General features: G+C 37.1%; 1 protein-coding gene across 2 annotated transcripts in view; it reads left to right on the plus strand.

The window, feature by feature from the left end:
- Positions 1-19,739, plus strand: part of Prdm5 (PR/SET domain 5) — a 171,153-nt gene that overhangs the window by 103,720 nt on the left and 47,694 nt on the right. For both annotated transcript variants that reach the window (XM_045144457.1, XM_045144458.1), the window contains 2 exons: positions 2,258-2,418; positions 6,852-6,945. In XM_045144457.1, coding sequence (XP_045000392.1) covers positions 2,258-2,418; positions 6,852-6,945 — 255 coding nt within the window. The remainder of the gene's footprint in view (positions 1-2,257; positions 2,419-6,851; positions 6,946-19,739) is intronic.

Here is a 19,739-nt window from a genome sequence, read left to right on the forward strand (position 1 = left end):
TAAAAAAATAATAAAGATATTATAGTTTCTTATATGTAAATTTTGTACTTTGTTCATCCTTGCTCCCCTGTCACCCTTTTGTGTCCCCCTTTCATTCTCAACTGAACCCCTTCTTCCCCATTACTGCTCATTCTACTTTAATAAATTTTGTTGCCCACTGAATTTAACTGGGGTTGTTTGCATGAGCATGGGTGGGAAGTTGTTTACTGAAGGACAACAAGCACCTTAGCTCAGGCTATATCACTGAAGAAAATGCCACCCTCTTCCCAAGCAACCGTTAACTTCCAATAGCTCCTGGGAAGGGAGGCTTCTGAGCCCCATCTTGTCCATGACAGCATGATAAATTATGAAAGTAGAAGTATTAATATTGAATGATAATGATAATTATGAAAAGTTGCTTCCTGTAAGAAAAGAACATGTGACATTCTCTGGTCATTCTCTGTTTATCTTATAGCTCTAAAGAAGTTGTTAGACCATTTAAAGAAAATCTCTTCATTTTTCTTAAAAAGAATAACTTTGTGTTCAAGGAATATAATTCATTGTACAACAACAGGAGTTTTCATCTTATGTCAACATCATATACTGTTTAATGTGAAGTGAATGAGTTTTAGAGTAAGAATTTAGACAAGTGAAGCTCATTGATACTATAATGAATTATGTGGCCAAATTTGGTCCAATACTCAGGAAGATTTTCTTTAGAAAAATAAAATTTTATTTCATATATTTGAAAGGAATTTACAATAGCAGGATGTTTTTTATTTTTTATTTTGTTTATTTATTTATTTGGTTTTTCGAGGTAGGGTCTCACTCTGGTCCAGGATGACGTAGAACTCACTATGTAGTCTCAATGATCTCATGGCGATCCACCTACCTCTGCCTCCCAAGTGCTGGGTGTGTACAATGTCTGGCCAACAGAAGGAATTTAATACTTTTGCTTTCAACTTGTTAGTTCTCACTGTTAGGATTGAAGTAAGTGTGTAAACCGTGCTGTGTGTTCTATTTTAAATGATGCACACTCATCAGATGCTTGTGAGCTGCCCCATGTCATCTGGCCAGGGAAATCAGCTGGGATAAGAGAGTTCTGTGAAGCAAAGCTAGATCCCAGTGAAGACCAGTGCCTTTAAAGGTTAGGAAACCCAGAAATGGATAAGAAGGTTTTGTTTCTCAATATGAAAGTTTATACCAGTATAACATTATGGTAAAATGGCTCTTATTAGAGACATACCTCTGTACCATGGCATAAAATGCAAATAACTTGTCATAATTATTTTTGAAATAATTGCTATGTCCTGATACAGTGAAAACCGTAAGGCAGGTTGCTGGCTACCTTTTAGGTAGGAAAAATTGTAATAAGTTTAAGATAATGAAATGTGACAAAACAGAGTAAGGCTCTTATTAGAAATAAAAATATTCTGCTCATTTCAAATTGAAATTATAGTATGAAAGAAGAAGGTGAGTACTTCCTTAGTATGTCTTGTTAAGTTCTGTTTTAGAGGCCATCATTTTAACTAACTTGGTATTTCAATGAAACTCCTTAGAAAGAAAAAATTATGGAACTCCTTGTTTTGTTTTTCAGTTCCTAAGTAGATTTAATAATGTTATCATTGATATCAGTTATTTCTTTACCCTCAATGATATGTATTTCATATGCATACAGTGATTAAATGTATCTGAAAAATATATAGATGGGGATTGGGGAAATAGCTCATTTGCTTAAGTGCTTGCTTTATGAGTATGAAGTCCTGAGTTTGATCCCACAGCACACACACACATGCTAAACTGGGCATGGCAGCCTGTACGTTAACCCCAGCACTGCAGAAGGGGAGACAGGCTAATCCCTTGGATTTCACTGGCTAGCCAGGATAGCCTCCTTGGAGAGATGTAGGTTAATGAAAGTATGTTTCAAAAAAGGGTGGGTATTGTCCAGGAAATGACAACCAAGTTATCCTGTGGCCTCCACACACGTGTACATACAAGTATACTCACCCACATGTGCAAGTGCACACACACACTCACACACATACACACCATGTATAGAAACTTTCCACCCTGCTCTCATCTGTGACCCATTCTTCCTGTGCCTACCTTCTAGGGTCATAGATCCAGTTCTGGGATGTAAAAGGACTTTAAAGGAGTTCTCAGAGGCAACTCAACTTGCTTGCCAGAATTCTAAAAGCAACTGTGATAACTGGGAGCTATCAGAGCCTGTAGTTACATCCTGTCCTTCTCTTACTTGATTTTTGTTTTTTATTCTAAGGTGAGAGGACTTTCAAATGCCATCACTGTGATGCTACTTTTAAAAGGAAGGACACATTAAACGTTCATGTCCAGGTCGTCCACGAAAGACACAAGAAGTACAGATGTGATCTATGTAATAAGGCGTTCGTTACACCATCAGTGCTCAGAAGTCATAAGAAAGTAAGTAGAATTCGTCAGCAGATTTGAACGGATTATAATTTTAAGGGTTATAGGCATGCATGTTAACTATATATGATAGTTTTATATTAATTTACCAACTTGGTTATTGAAAATGGCAAATACATTATTTATATCAGTGATTCACTTTTCATAATAGGCATAATTTTTCCATGAAATGGAACCTGAGTTAAATGTAAGATCTGCATAACCCTTTAGCTATACTGCTAGGTAGGCCATAGATGATCCTGACTAAGTAAGAGATCATCAGTTTTTATACGTTTTTTGTTTACTGTAGGTCATTTTTTTTAAAAAAAGAATGTGGTCTGCCTAGTCCCCTGTAAAGCTGTCAGGGTTTCCTGTACAGGCTGTACAGGCCGTCTTCATTTATCATTATACCCTAACCAGTGATATTTCTGCTTGGGTTTTGACTGATATAAGCCATGCTACAATGAGACATTTATAAACATTATTTTGTGAAACTATACTGGTCGATTTGTAGGGCAGTTTTTTTTTTTTAATATGAAAGGTCTAGGTCACAAAATATGAAAATGTGAAATTAATAAGCCTTACTAAGCTGCCCTCCCCAAAGTATGCATTCTGAGCAGATCTTTCTCATTAAATATAAGAAAGAATTAATGAAAAATAAGGTTTTTTTTTTCTTTTTTTATTAATTAGTTTTGTACTCAGTGAATACAGTCAATTTGGTACCAATTTTAGGCTCATCCATGTCCTACCCCCTCCCCCTGGCCCCTCCTTGTTGAGGTATATGGGTCATGAATTCTGGAATTAGCCCACAGTTATGGGTAGGATAAATGTCTTTGCATAATTTCTGCTTCTTTGATTACTACTGCCATTGAATATTTTCCTATGTATAAAAATCGTGCATTCTTCTTTATGTGAATGACCCTGTTTCTGCTCTTTGTGCACATTTTTTGAGAATTATTTTATTAATTTTACCATTTTCCATGCAGTATCAAGCATTTACTTTTTAGCCATATTAAAAAAATAATGTGAATAGTACCTTACGAAGTTTATTTTTATAAGTAATTCAAATGTTATTGTTTGCACTGTGATATTTGGATAAGTTCAGTAAGCAAATTGTTTGTTTTTTATTTATATGAGTTATACATGCATCACTATATTAAATGTGTTTTAGTATATTTTTAAAAGACTTAATATTATAACTTAATATTATAATGAATGCAGTTCGAGATGCTAACGTTGATGCTGATTTAGGACTGGCTATGAAACATGGCAGTGTGTTGGTATTACCACGTAGTGGGTGCCACTAAGTGAACATGCAGATTTGACTTCCATTTCAGTTCACTTTCATTTTGGGACCTTAATGTAGCAGTTTCAAAATGGCTGGGTCAAGCAACTTTCTCCAGTTTTGTTCATATGCAATAACAGTGATATACTATTTTTATTTTAAGTCTCTCAGTCTTTGCTTGAATTGCCTTTTTGCATCTATTTAGTAAAATTTCAGGTTTTTTTTTCAATAAATAAGGAAAGGGACAGTGAGTTTTGCAGAGCAGTTTTGTTACCTGTCTGCAACCATATATTGCCATAATGTAGTTTGTAGTGTTATTCTTCATTTTCAACTCATACATTTACTCAAAATTGCTCTTGTTATGAGCTGTTTTCCATGCCTCATTGTCCAAATTTAAGTCTGTTTAATTCACTTCTTTCATTATATTTTAAAACCAATGTGCTTTTAGTTAAACTGAAAGTGTTTTTTATTATCTATTAATATAGCCAAATTGTCTTTCAGTTCAAAACTACTGTCCCTAATATTCACCTTAGGTCATGTGAATAAAACTATGAAATAGTTAAACTTAATCACTGACAAAAGAAAATCATGAAACTTGTAAAAATATTGCAAAGAAATAAGGTAACCTGTTTGCATAGTCTATTTTAATAATAGCTATATACAGTTTCTAAACAACCTTACATCTATAGCAATGACACACTGAGTGTACCTGATCTCATCCAAACCACCTTGCACCAAGAAGGAAAGAATTGCCCTCCTTTGCCCCATATGTCAGGGAATAAAAAGACAATATGTTAGATGCTAAGCATTAATCTTTTTACACTAAATTGAACTGCAATATAGACTAGACGAGTACATGCTCTTACTCAGGCATAAAGATTTATAAATCCCTTGTACAGGAGCTAGTAGTAAAAAATGTTAAGTAAAGTCCCTGCCAAGTAGAGAATCGAAGAGATGCTTGTTGCAGATCATGCTGGTGGCTAGTAGGGCAGTTGTTTAGACTGTTTCTCCAATTTGAACATGCCGTTAGTCCTTTCAACATAACATTAAAAAACTGAACTGTGTGGTGCTGATTAGTTTATTTAATTTATAGATCCTTCAAAGATCACACTACAGTTGTGTATATATAAATAATAAATATACAATTTAAACACAGTAAGGTTATATAAATAATGATATTAAAATGAACTTTTAATTTACCATGGAATTTAAAAAATGTGTTGCTATTTGAGAGTCCATTGAAATTTCCAGCTGGGAAGGTAGTTGTTCCCCATTTTCTCTATTTCAGGCAAATTTTCTCTTCTAAGAATATTCCATTTTTAAAAAACCTTCTCTAGTTCTTTTACTTTTTCTTTTTTTATGGAGGGATAGAGAGACAAACAGAGAGAGAATTGGTATGCCAGGGCCTCAGCCCCTGAAACCGAACTTCAGATGCTTGCACATGTGCAGCTGAGCGTTTGCCTCACCTTTGTGCATCTAGCTAATGCAGGATCTGGAGAGTCGAACATGGGTTGTTAGACTTCACAGGCAAGCACCTTAACTGCTAAGCCATCTCTCCAGCTCATCCCATTCTTTTTTAGTAGTACACAACAACTCAAATAATAATGCATACAAATAACTTGCTCATGCACAAATATAGATTTGGGGCCTGGGAGCTCAGGTTTGTGAACCTGAGCATACATTTCTTGTCTTCTCTTGTCACTGTAACCAAATACCTGACAAACCACATAAGAGAATTATTGATTGCTTTGGATTTAGTCCATAGCTTTGTCCCATGTGCTTGGGAGAAACTTTATTGTGGTGGGAGCATGTGTCAGATATTTCACCTCAATGTGGGTAGGAAGCTAAGAGACAAACCAGGAAGGGGCCATGTCCTTGGGAGTGCAGCTTGAACAGCGTATCTCCGGTGACTTACTTTCTCCAGCTAGTCACCACCCACTACTTTCAACACCTCCCAATAAGGCCATCATAACATGAAGTCATCGAGGGATTAATCCATTGATAAGGTTAGAAGCCTTCATGATCAAATGTCTCTGGAAATGCAGTCATACACACACCCAAAAGTATATGCTTCATTGATCTCCTAGATGTTTCAACCTAATCAAATTGACAGGTAAAACAAACTCACTATCTGCTTTTATTTGCAGTTTGTTATTGGAAATATTCTCAAAACATATATAAAAAAGAACTTCCCACAACCCTTTTGTTTTGTTCTAAGTTTGAGAAACCCAGGTGTATCACAGATAGCTCGGAACCTCATTTATTGAAATGTTGGATTTTTTAATATTAAGTACAAAATGTTGTCTCTTAATAAGTCTATGGGGCAAGTTAAAACACACTATCTACCCCCCTTTTTTGTCTTGCTGGAACAGTCACTGGCTTCTATATTTCTTTGTTCTTTGTGGGACTGGAGGTTGAACCTAGGACCTCATACATGCTGGCCACTGCTCTCACTTTTATATATATATATATATATATATATATATATATATATATATATGACCATTTTTAGTCATTGGTTTCTTTAAACTTGCTGTTCAGTGAAATTCACTTTGATGACAAGCTTCCCACTATGATTGTTTTGTGCCTAGATTACAAGTATGTGTAGGGCAGAAATTGAATGCTCCTCCTTCAAATTGACTGCTCAGTCAACACCTGCTGATTTTCAAGGTCAAAGTAGATTTATATCCTTTTTCTGTTTTTCAGTAAAATGAGTCCAGACAAGTATAGCATAAGTAACACATGACTTTCTGAAGATTAATTCTGCCCTCAAGAGTTAAACACATACAAAGAATGTGAAAAATGCTGTAAGGAAGTGTTTCTTGGCAATAGTCAAGGGAAACTTCAGTCACATTTTGATTATGTGGTTTTACTGGAATAGACTGGTTGTATACAACTTAATCACTTTTAGAAAAGGGCTTCGTAAAGACTTAAAAAATAAACTTAGAATTATTTTCAAATTAACACTAATGCATGATTCTAAATGATATTTGAGCCCTTGGGACTACCCATGATGAATTGTATAAAGTCACATAGTGATATTAAATCATTTTAATGAAACATAATCCTGGAATATAAGGATTTACTGTTGTCAGAGGTACTTAATCATCTATACTAAATTCTTTCTATTCATCCTCAATTCATTTCATTCCTTTCTGTTTAGACACACACGGGAGAAAAGGAGAAAGTGTGCCCATATTGTGGTCAGAAATTTGCCAGCAGTGGGACCCTGAGAGTTCACATCCGGAGCCACACAGGTATGGAGAGTGTGCCTGGGGATGAAAATACATGAGGGAAATCTTTGCCCCAGGACAAAGAACATGGATGTATCCCATATAGCCCCCAGATAAAGACTTCTTTCCTCTTTAAAGTATGGAGAATCTACTTCTTCATCTAAGAATTTTAAATAATTGAATTTTTCTAAATGAAGTAAAATACTGAAGGAAATAATTTTTATTGTGTGGTTGAGGCATACATGTAATTTACCTTGTATAGGATTCTGATGGACAAACACTGGTAGTAAGTTTGACTTTTTGTAGACAACCAAGAGCTTATTTGTATAAGTCCTCTTGTAACTCATATCAAATGTGACCTTTTGCAATTTGATATGTTCTTGAATGAGTTTATTTAGTGCAAATGTGAGGGAACTGTTATATCTGTTGCTTCCTTAAGGGTCCCTTTTTTCTCTTACTACTTCCTTTGCAGTTTCTCCAGTGAAAGAAAGCATGTTCTATTGAGAGGTTAGTGAATAGTTAAATATTTTTGAAAGACCATACAATGTTATGTAGGCAAGTACCTGAAAAAAAGAAACTTGAAAGAATAATGGTAATTCTACTGTCAAGATGATTTTATACTTGTATGAATTTCTTCAGTAAGCAGACTATAGTTAGTTGACTTTTGCAGATGAAGCATCATACTCATGTGTCATTGTATTTGGCTTTTTAAATAAAGCCTTACATTCCTCACTTAGTATAGTGTCTTGAGAAGTAGTAGCTATGCTGTGAATGAAGACTCACTGTTAGACATAGGTGAAAGAAGGGAAAACAGGAGAACATATCCTTTTTATATTTTGTATATTTATGGCTAGGCTAAGAGACTTGCCATCAACTTTGTAGCTGTGATCATAGAGAGCCACATAAATTCTTATAAACGATACACATTTCCAATAGTAAATCAAACCTGTGATACTTTTGTATGCTGGGTCTTCTACTGAGGGCAGTCTGAGCCATCATCATGAGGAATATGTGATGCCTATGGATACTAGTCCCCGATGTGGCCTTCTGTTGCTCTTTTGCCTAGTCTCTTCTTTTTAATCCCTTTAAGTTGAAGAAACATATTGCAATCCTGTTTTGGTCATTGCATGGCAGTTCTGTTCAGTAATAACTCCTGGCAACATGCTAGAGGTTGGGTCAAAATGTGAAATGCAGGCAGAGCTGATGATTGCAGAAATTCCACCCCTCTGAAATGATATACATCTGTTTACCTTCGCCAGCTAACACATGGCTTACCAAGTGGGCTCCCATGGGGTGGTGCTGTTCATAGCAAACCCATGGCTGTAATGGAGTGCATGGGCTTCCATGGGTCTGCCTGGGAGTGCATGGCTTCCCGTGAGTGTTCATGGGTGTGCAGGAGATCCCATGGGTGTGCATGGGAATTCAGGGTCTCCCTTGGCTGTGCATGGGAATCTTTGGGTATTTTGCTGATTTGATAGCAGAGTCTTACTATTTTAAGTTTTGAAAATTTATTTAATTTTATAGATTTTATTCATTTATTTATTTGAGATAGAGAAAGAGAGAGAATGGGAATGGGTGCACCGGGGTCTCTAGCCACTGACATTGAACTCCAGACTCATGCACCACCTTGTGTATCTGACTTATCTGGGAATCAACCCTGGATCCTTAGGCTTTGCAGGCAAGTGCCCTAACTATTAAGCCATCTCTCCAGCCACGGAAATTTAATTTTTCTCTCCCTTTATTTTTATGTTTTCTTGTGAAGTCATATGATATAATTCAGCATTTCCCAAATGCTGTTTATTAACAGCTGTACTCTAGTATGACAGGAGTAAAACATCATGACTTATTCATCAAGAAGTGTTTGGTTATACCTTGTTTATGGTTCAGCACAAATGGAAATGGTACCTCAACAGAGGGGAGCTTATGCAACCCCGTAGAGCAGGGGTTTCTGGATCAGTAGTGTGCACATTGTGACTCACTACCTTGTCACTTTCTTATAATAGCATGCCTGGGAAGTCACTGTTTACATCTCCAACTGTTTGCCATACTAGTAATTAAAGCAATTCATTTTGTTAGAGTATGTGGAAGTATTTATTTTGTTACAAATGGCATTACGAAACCATTTCCACATTAAAATATTTTTATAGGAAATACCTGGTTTCCAACCAGAAATTAATTAGTGAGAATGGAGGCATTGTTTTGATTTTCTGAAAATCTTTACTGTCTGGCTTAAGAGGAGACAACTAGATTTTCATAACTATTTCTTCATACTTCTACAATATGTACTTTTGGTTGCAGAATTTGAAGCAAATTTTGATTAACACAGATGTAGTTTGAAGTTTTCTATTTGTCTTGGTTAAATATTGTATATTATTTGTGAATATTCTGAAACACAAAAATTAGTAGTTTTTGTTTAAGTATTGTTGTTTGGAATCTAAAGGTACCTGAGTGAACTTTCTTGTTTTGCTGTGTTAATATCAAGTGGTCTGTGTTGCACGCTGACTGATCTTTCACCCATTAGTAATTGTGTGACATGATGTACATACACTTGGGAAAATGCTGTCTGCTGAGTATATATTCTACACCGTTTTGGCAAATGTGCTCATTGCTGAGCTCCTGAAAAGCTTTCGAACATGTAGCAGACAGTTTTCCAAAATTCTTAATTTTGCTTGACTTTTTCTTTTAATTTCATATATTTTGTGAGACATATCAGCATACTGTTCTCCCTTCTTTGCCTCCCTGATGTCCTGCCTTGCTTTCCTTTTTTTTAAAGGAAGGATAGGTATTTTTTTTTAATATTAAAAACATTCTTCAAATAACCATTCTTGGTCTCTCAGTAATTTTGCTTTCTTTAAAATGGCTTTTTATGACAACCTGTAAGTTCACTTTCCAACTCAGTCACACTGGTGCCTTTCTGAGACAGCTTTCATATATTTTTATGCATTATAGGTGCTTCTACTCAATTCCCATTTCATCACAAGAATATGAAAAGATAGCACTCTGGAGTTAAGATTTAATAAAATTAATCAATTTTATTTCTTCAAGCATATTCTTAAGTGAACATGTCATTTCTAAAGTGTGTGTAGATATGATGAACATAATACCTTGTACTATAGTAAAGGTCATTGACCTGATACATATTAAGATACCAGCAGTTTTGCCCACTAGTTCTTTTGTTCCATGAGTGTGCATGCCTACACAGTAAAAAAAAAAAAAAAAAAAAAAAAAAAAAAAAAAAAATGCAAGTAAAAGAATAATAATATAATTAAATTAGTTTGGGCCTGACAGATCTTGTATGGAATTAATACTCTAGATGAATCCTCCAGCACGTGATTAATAATACGTAGGGAAAGAGTGTGTGTGTGTGTGTGTGTGTGTGTGTGCGCGCACACACACACACACACACACACACTGAAGGGTAGGTGTCCTGGAAGAGGCCTTTGTGAAACTAGCCAGACTATTCAACTACTTTTCTTCAGCCACTGAATCCTCAAGCTTCTGTTGCTGCCACTGCTAAGCTGCTGCTGTTCCCTGACTTTGGTGAAACGTGGACTTTAGTAAAACAGCCGATGAGCAGGGAGTTTGCTATTGCTGGCTCCACTTTTGTCTGTTCATTGTTGGGCTCCTATTATTGTATTTATGACTATAAATACAAAAATAAACCCATTTTGAATAGGGTATATTTATAGTTACATCTCAAAGCTTTGCTCTGAAATTTGTTTGCACAGGGGCAAAGACAGTACTTTGCTAAAAGACTATTCTGTCAATAATCCATTTATTGATGTGTAGAACATTTATCAAGGGTTTGGTTTATTTGGAATCATGGTCAGATTAAATAATTTCTCCACCTCAACAACTGTCCTGCTTAGCAGACAGCAGCGGCCGTATTGTTTCTACTCTGCCCTCCTCTACAGCTGGAGTTAGCCATGCTTAGGAGACAACTCACTTGAGTTCAAATCCTGGCTCCACTACTTGCTAATGGTATGATTTTGAACAAATTATTTAACCTCTCTCTATCAATTATTTTCTCTTTGCCTAGATAAAATCCCTGTTCAGAGCTGCTTATGGAAGGAAAGGGTTTAATTTAGCTTACAGTTAGCAGGGAAAACCTGGCAGGAGCAGTCAGCAAGCACGGCATCTTTACATCAGCAGGGAGAAAATAGAAAAAGCAAAGCACTCAGCAGACCTGACTATTAAACTCTTAGCCACTCTCTGCCCCAGCAATACCACCGCCTCCAGTAAGGCTTTAGCTCTTAAAGTTTCCATAAGCTTCCCAGGTCGTGCCAACAATTGTGGATTAAAGTATATAAAAACATGAGTACATGAAGAACATTCCATATTCAAACCAATGCACTCTTTGAACACCATTTGACCTAGATTCTCTGTGAAGAAGAAAGGAAATCATGTGTAAATAACTTAATTATTGATTCAAGAAGAAGACTTTTAGCAAATTATGTGAATTTTATTCATTAATATTACGTGACAAGACTTTACTTGATGATGTTACTTCATACATCATCATTTACTTCTTAGGTTTTTTTTTTATTTTACAATAATGAGAATTTTCAAGTTCAGTATCTTTTCTTCCAGTTTTATGCAAATCTTACATGTACTGCATAATTTAGTTTTATGAGTATCTTGGTTAATGTTGATAAAGGAAGTAATTTAATACCAGTTTTGGTATGATTATGGTCTGAAAGGTTATACAGAAATGATTAACTGTGGTTAGTTGTTTAAAATGCAAATGTAGACAGTTTTTTAATTTTTCAATGATTTTTTATATAATATAAACATTTACAGTATATTAACCTCATGTTATGCTGTCATAAGCAATTGTTATTAGATCAATCCTAATATTGTATGAAAGGTCTCTGAATATTACTCTCAAATGAACCAGGAAAAAAATAGCACAGGCAAAACACATTGAAAATGAGAAATTAAGAGTGAGAGCAGATATGGTTAAATGTTAATAAATATTAAATCCAAGGAAGTGCACTACTTATTATAAGGTTATTCCAATATGTCCTTGTATTTGAACTTTCGATTGTTATTCACAAGTAGGTGTTTCTTTCCAGTGAGAACAACTGAGCAGAGCTGTTGAGAATTTTTAAAAATGTTTTTATTTATTTATTTGTTTTCAAGGAGAGAGACAGAGGGAGGAATGGGTATGCCAGGGCCTCTTGTCACTAGGTAAACTGTAGACTCATGCACCACTTTGTGCTTCTGGCTTTAGATGGGTAGTAGGAAATTTAACCCAGGCTGTCAGGCGTTGCAAGCAAGTGCTTTTTAACCGCTGAGCAATCTCTCCAGCCCAAATAGATTTTTGTTGTTGTTGTTGAACGTCTGTTGCAGTCAGGTTCACATTGCTGGTAGAAATCACCCAACCGATAACAGCTTGTGGGAAAAGAGTTTTATTTTGGCTTACAGGCTCGAGGGGAAGCTCCACGATGGCAGGGGAAAACGATGGCATGAGCATAGGGTGGACATCACCCCCTGGCCAACATAAGATGGACAATAGCAACAGGAGAGTGTGCCAAACACTGGCAAGGGGAAACTGGTTATAACTCCCATAAGCCTGCCCCCAGCAATACACTCCCTATAGGAGGCATTAATTCCCAAATCTCTATCAGCTGGGAACCTAGCATTCAGAACACCTAAGTTTATGGGGGACACCTGAATGAAACCACCACATTCAGCCCCTGGCCCCAATAAACTGATAACCATACATGATAGAAAATGCAACACATTCATTCATCCAACTTTAAAAGCCCCATGATTTTTAGCTTATGGTAGTCCAATAGCAGTTGCAGGCCTGAGAATCAAGGAGCCTGGTAGCTGCTCAGTTCACGTGGCCAGATGCCTCAGCAGTCCCAATCTGGCACTGAAATCCTGGAGGCTTCTTGAGGAGCTGTTGGTTTTGATCCATGTGGGTCTTCAGTTGATGCTGGTCTTCAGCCCGTGCTGGTCTTTAATCCACACTGGAAGGCAGCAAGCAGCCCTGGTAGCCAAGTGGAATGAAGGAAGGGGCTCTTTTTTTTCTTTTTTAAATTTTTATCAGCATTTTCCATGATTATAAAAAAAAATCCCATGTTAATTCCCTCCCTTCCCCCCACAATTTCTCCTTTGAAATTCCATTCTCCATCATATTACCTCCCCATCTCAATCATTGTACTTACATATATACAATATCAACCTATTAAGTACCCTCCTCCCTTCCTTTCTCTTCCCTTTATGTCTCCTTTTTACCTTACTGGCCTCTGCTACTAAGTATCTTCCTTCTCACGCAGAAGCCCAATCATCTGTAGCTAGGATCCACATATGAGAGAGAACATGTGGCACTTGGCTTTCTGGGCCTGGGTTACCTCACTTAGTATAATCCTTTCCAGGTCCATGAAGGGGCTCTTTTCACCCAGAGCTTCCTTATATAGGCCACCCTCTCTGGTGAAAGGACTCAATCTGGGGGAAGGACTTCCTCCTTCAGTTAATCCTTCCTGGAAGCAACCTCAGAGACTCGCCTGAAAGGGATTTCTGTGAATTACTAAACAGATCAATTTGACAATACCATGACTATCACAACATCCAACTATAGCTTCCTAACCCTTCAGAGCCTGATTCCTTAAATGGGCAGACTGTATTCCTTTACTATAAGCAGATGTTGTTGAGCTGTTGGTACTGCTTGGGTTCTGCTGAAGAAGTTGGGCTGTTGTTATGTTATGCATAAGAATGCTAAATTGTCCTTGGAAAAAGAATCCCATGGAATTTTCTATTATTATGGATTTTTGAGGCATTGTTTTTTGTGTTGGAATACATATGTATTTCCTTATAAAAGGTCTGAAGAGTTGATAAGGCTTGCCCAGTCACCACCTTCCACTTAAAACATTTTAGTGTCTTCCCCTTGCCTTGTACAAAATGACTTGTGGCCTGGCTTCCTTGCGAGCCTTCTCAGCTCCCCATCACTCTCACAGTTTATCTCCCAGACTCGCCATCCATGGCTTCTGTTGCTTTTCTTCAGGCTCAGCTGCTGTATGACTTTTCCTTGGCAGTCATGAATGTCTGTCTTTTCACTCCAGGTAGGGCACTGATGAACTGACCAAAGAAACATTCCACCCCAGTGTAGCTTTGTGAACCAGTGAGATTACTAGGTTTACTTATAGGTGCACAGTTTCTGGGTTACTTCTAGGAGCATGGAGACTACAAGGCAGGTGCATCACTGCCAAGTCCATATTGGCATGAATGACAAGTCATGAAGACTGTATCCCCTGAACTCCATATCTGACTTACAGGCATCGTCCCTGGAGTCTCCCTGGAAATTTTGTATTGCCTTCATAACCTTGGGAGGGGCCTTAGGAATCTTTCTTAGCCTTGTAAGTTTCCTGAGTCTTAATGAGCCTCCCTTTGGGAGGAGATGTTTCACTTGCATAAAATGGCTATAACAACCACAATGAAGGGTGAGTTTGTTCACTGTGTATTGCCTGCCCTCCTGTGCCAGGATGGGTCAGGTCCTCTGTTCTGTCATACTTCTTTCAACATGTCACCGTTCTTATGTGTTGTGTTCATCTCAATGCCATCAGCAGTCTCTAATTTCCTACTTTCTCAAAATTGTGTCCATTGCCAACTCACCATGTATTTATTTATTTATTTATTTTTAATCACAGACAAGGACTGGTGAGGTGGTTTAGCAGTTAAGCACTTGCCTCTGAAGCTGAACAAACCCAGTTTGAGGCTCAATTCCTCAATACCTCTGTTAGCCAGATGCACAAGGTGGCGCATGCATCTGGAGTTCATTTGCAGTGGCTGGAGACCCTGGTGTGCCAATTCTCTCTCTTTCTCGCCCTCTTTCTCGGTCAAATAAATAAACAAATAAAAATAAAATATTTTTTTTAAATACAGGAAAAGTGAAACTTTAGGTCTTATTTTATTTTGGAACTTTGAAAATTTTATGCTTTACAGATGACTGGAAGTTTCGTTCCCCCACCTCCCCTTAACAGTCTCATGATCATTTCTCCTGAGTCATCTTTCTGACTGGGCAGTTACATTCAAAGCACATGATGATGAAATGTAGCTTTACCAGATACCTTTTTTTTTATTTTGAGGGAACAATTACTAATTGGTAGTTTTACTTTTGAATACATTGCAATGAAATGAGATTTTTACAAAATTAAAAATTTTTTATTTTTCTACATTATATTGAAGGAACTTAATAATGTTTATAGTACTCAAGCCATCCCTCAATAACCTAGAAAATAAATTCTCTTTTATAGGACTTCAAGTAGTACCCAGTTTTACCAAAAGGAAAGATGATCCCAATTTATGCTACTTTACAGATTGCCAACTAGTATCTTTCTTCTTGAAAATTGTGGCAATATCGTATATGTATTTTTTAACTACAGCTGGCTGACTTTGCAAGCAAGCAACTTTAATCACTGAGAAATCTCTCTAGCCCATAGTAAGTTCTTGTGTTACAAATACAACCTTCTTCATATGAATTTCTTAAGATTTTTTTTTAACTGACTCATAATGGTCAGTCTATAAGACAGTAATAATTAGCTCTTGGATCATTCCTAATCTGCAGTTCTGAGAGGAATGTTACTATTTGTATTTCTGTTTTCACTTTTGTTAATAGTATTTTACAACTTTTTTAACTCTCCAATTCCTTTATGTAATGCTTGATTTTATCCTTTACTGCCTAAAGAAACTAACTAGCTGTATCCTGCCATTGCCTTTTTTCTTCTTTTATGTCTCCCCTCTCCCTTTCCCATTGCCACCATGCCATAGACAAGGGGCGGGGGGGAATAACAAAACTATTTTTTCTATTAACTTAGAAAGTGGCATTTTTCTTAAACTTTATATGTACCTTTAAAGTCCGCTCATTCTTTATAATTTGGTTATCAATATCAGGACATGGCAAGAGAACCCAAAGCATCTATTTTATAGGCTTTAAAAATGTGGGACTTGGGCTGGAGAGATGACTTAGTGGTGAAGGTGTTTGCCTGCAAAGCCAGAGGATGTGGGTTTGATTCTTCAGGACCCATGTAAGCCAGATGCGCAAGGGGGCACATGCATCTGGAGTTTGTTTGCAGTGGTTGGAGGCCCTAGCACACCCATTCTCTCTCTCTTCCTCTCTCTGTCTCTTTCTCTCTCCCCCCAAAATAAATATATATATTTTTTTAAAGTGGGGCTTGAGAGATGGCTCAGTAATTAAGGAGCTTGCTTGCAAAGACTGAAAACTTGGGTTCAATTCCCCAGTACTCACAAAAGCCTGATGCAAAGTAGCATATGCATCTGAGGTTTGTTTTCAGTAGCTGGAGGCCCTGGCACATCATTATCTCTCCTTCTTTTTCTCTTTTGCCTCTATCTTTCTCTGCCTACAAAAAAAAAAATCAAAAAAATATTATTTTTTTAAATGTAATGTTCTTGACTTCTAAAATATAAAAGAATTTCAGATATGTTTTAAGTAGGGTCTATCAAAATATAATAATTTGCCTGAGATCATACAACTTGTCCCATTGCTGATGTATGTGTGTGTATGTATGTATGTGTGTGTAAATATATATATATTGAGACAAGTCCAACAGGCTGGCCTTTTTGTTTTTTCCAGGTAGGATCTCCTCTGGTCCAGTATCACCTGAGACTCACTATGTATTCTCAGGGTGCCCTCAAATTCATGGCAATCCTCCTACCTCTGCCTCCCAAGTGCTGGGATTAAAGGTGTGTACACCACACCTGGCCAGACTGGCCTTTTTTTGTGAGAGAGAGAGGGAAAGGAAGAGCAAGAGAGAATAGGCATGGCAGGCCCTACAGCCACTATAATCAAACACCAGACATATGTGCCAACTTGTGTGCATGTGCAGAATCTGGCTTATGTGGGATCTGCAGAGTCGAACATGGGTCCTTAGGCTTCATAGGCAAGTGCCTTAACTGCTAAGCCCATCTCTCTAGCCTAATGTTTTTATTTTTTGACCTATGTCCATTTTTTTGTTGTTGCTTTTTTGAGGTAGGGTCTCACTTTAGCTCAGGCTGACCTGGAACTCACTGTGTAGTCTCAGGGTGGCCTCGAACTTATGGTGATCCTCCTACCTCTGCCTGCCGAGTGCTGGGATTGAAGCTGTGCACCACCACACCTAGCAACCTATGCTCATTTTTAATGTTACCCTTTATTTTACTGTGAAATTACATGCAGAATGTTTGATAATATTTTCTTGTTGATATGTCAACCAACTGAGGGCAGAATACTTGACTTGGAAACTTGATACTCTATTGTTTGTTATCTATTGAGAATTCCAACCATGGAGAGACTTTCTTAGCACAGTATCAACATTCTCTAATAACTTGTTCTGTAATATTTACTTGATATTCAGAGTATGAGATTGTAGTATCAGGTTAGATGCTTCAAGACCATCTTTTGAATTTTTCTCTTCAGGAGCTTTAGTAAATTGCCTTACCTCTTCAAGTCGTAATTCTACTCTGCTGAGGAAGAGAACAGTCTCAGGAGTGCAGTGTTGTTTTGGAGAACTTGTGCTAGTGCTTTGCACAAGTTCTTCAGGTGTGACATGTGACCATGTGAGCTGTCATGCTGGTGGTGTTGGCTCTGCTTTTTATTTCTGTTGGCATTCAAACACCAGTGTTCAGACTCACTTTATACACTGTTTGGCCCTCCATGCCAGACACAGTAGTGGCATGTATAGATAACCTATAAGATATGGATGGGAAGGATTGCTGTCAAACAGGGCTCGCCTGGGGTGAGTGAAGGGGCACATTCAGCATGTTGCTATCCTTGTCAGTGAAGGCAAACATTGAGGTCTGTGTCTGTCAGGCAGCTCTGTAATTTATCATCCTGTTTCCTATGGTGGAGCCACAGAGATGGCATTCTGTGGGTCAGCTGAAATGGTAGAGCACATTCTCATGTGAGTTTATAGCTTTTGGGGGTCAGTAAAAGCTGAGGCTCATTCAGCAAAAGAAACCACAGACTGTGACATGAATCCGATTAGTTCATAAATTATGAAAGAAATTGTAGGAGTTGCTTTTGGATTTTTAAAGCTTAGGGCCAGGAGGTTAATTACTTGCCTAGAATTCCAACCAACTTCCAGTGTTAATAGATACCGGCTGTGTGGGTCCTGCTCTTCCAGGCTTGCTTACACGCTCTTATTTGCATGTAGTAATAAATCACTGTCTTAGGAAAGATTTATTTATTTTTTTTAGTAAATACCTGTGATCTGCTTAGAAATAAACATTACTGTATTAAAATTGGGTTATACTGGGAGTTGAGCTATTATTTTTCTTTCTTTTATATTTTTCTTAAGGAATTAATTCATTTTCATTAGCATGATTGTTTAATGTTACAAAACCAGTAGCTACAATGAATTACAAACACTATAGGACAATAATAACAATATTACTAAACAAAAAAGATAACTAACAAATTACATACACAAAAATTTAAACTTGCCTTCCACATTTTGATAGCATTAGATGACCTCCCCATATGTAGGGAAGGAACTTATTCTGCTTTTTTCCCTAGGTGTGCTGTTACTAACTTAGACTAGAACAAAGGTACCTGCTGACAACCTAAGAATGAACAAAATTGTTGAATGTGAGAGCCACACAGAGGGAAATGTTATTCTCAGCATCACATGTCAAGAGTGTCAGTGTTGGTTGGCATTTCTTTATTGATAGGTAAAATTGTGAATGGCATACTTTTTGTTTTCTTTTTTAAAAAAAAAACTTTTTTGTTCATTTATTATTTATTTGAGAGTGACAGACACAGAGAGAAAGGCAGAGAGAGAGAGAACGGGCATGCCAGGGCCTCCAGCCACTGGAAGCAAACTCCAGACACATGCACCCCTTGTGCATCTGGCTAACGTGGGTCCTGGGGAATCGAGCCTTGAACCGGGGTCCTTAGGCTTTACAGGCAAACACTTAACTGCTAAGCCATCTCTCCAGCCCTACTTTTTGTTTTCTTTGTTTAATTTTGATTCTTTTAATTGTATATGTTGACCAACCTGCATTAGTAGTAGAGCAGGCCTTTTCTTTCTGTTTTCAAATCTTTATCTGTAGTGACAAACACATAGTCATTTTACGGATTCATTCATTTTGGCTTTCCTTAATAGTATTATCTATATTTCCTTTTTAAATAAATATTGGACACCCTAATTCTTGATGTCCAAATCATAGTACTGATTGTGATTTGTCATAGAGGGTCATAGAGGGAAAAGCAGAGTGGCATTATCTTAGTATGTAATGCTACAAATTACCAAGAAGTTAATTAATACTAGTCACAAAGAACCAATTAGCTAGATCATGTGAAATATGTCACCATTTAAGTAACTTGTGTTTTCTCTCCCATTCCTCCCTTTTCTTAACTCCTCCTCTCCTCCTATCCCAATGATGTTTTTCTGCAAATTGTGCTTCAGGGCTGAAGAAGGTTTTATAGTGTTTCTAGTTTGAGAGGGGAAATGATTTCTGGGCTTCTTACTGCTCACAGTGACATGCTTTTCGTTTTCCCTTGCTGGTACTATTTATAGAAGGTTTTCTGTATAGGCACCCAGGATTTAACAGCCTAATCATTCCACCATGACTGATAGAAATGTTCATAAAAAATCAGGTGAAAAAATATTTGAGTAAAAATTCTTCAAAATGGAAAACTGCTGGGTGAAAGGATTAATGACTTTGTCACCAAAATGTGATTTCTAACAACAAAATCCAACTCAGTAATTAAAGACACTTCTTGCTTACCTTACATCCATTTTATTTTAGCCAAGTGGAACATTCATAGAGTGTTTTTTTGCTTTGTTTTGTTTTGTTTTGTTTTGTTTTGTTTT

This window comes from Jaculus jaculus, chromosome 2 (genome assembly GCF_020740685.1).
Source record: "Jaculus jaculus isolate mJacJac1 chromosome 2, mJacJac1.mat.Y.cur, whole genome shotgun sequence".
Lineage (NCBI taxonomy): Eukaryota > Metazoa > Chordata > Mammalia > Rodentia > Dipodidae > Jaculus > Jaculus jaculus.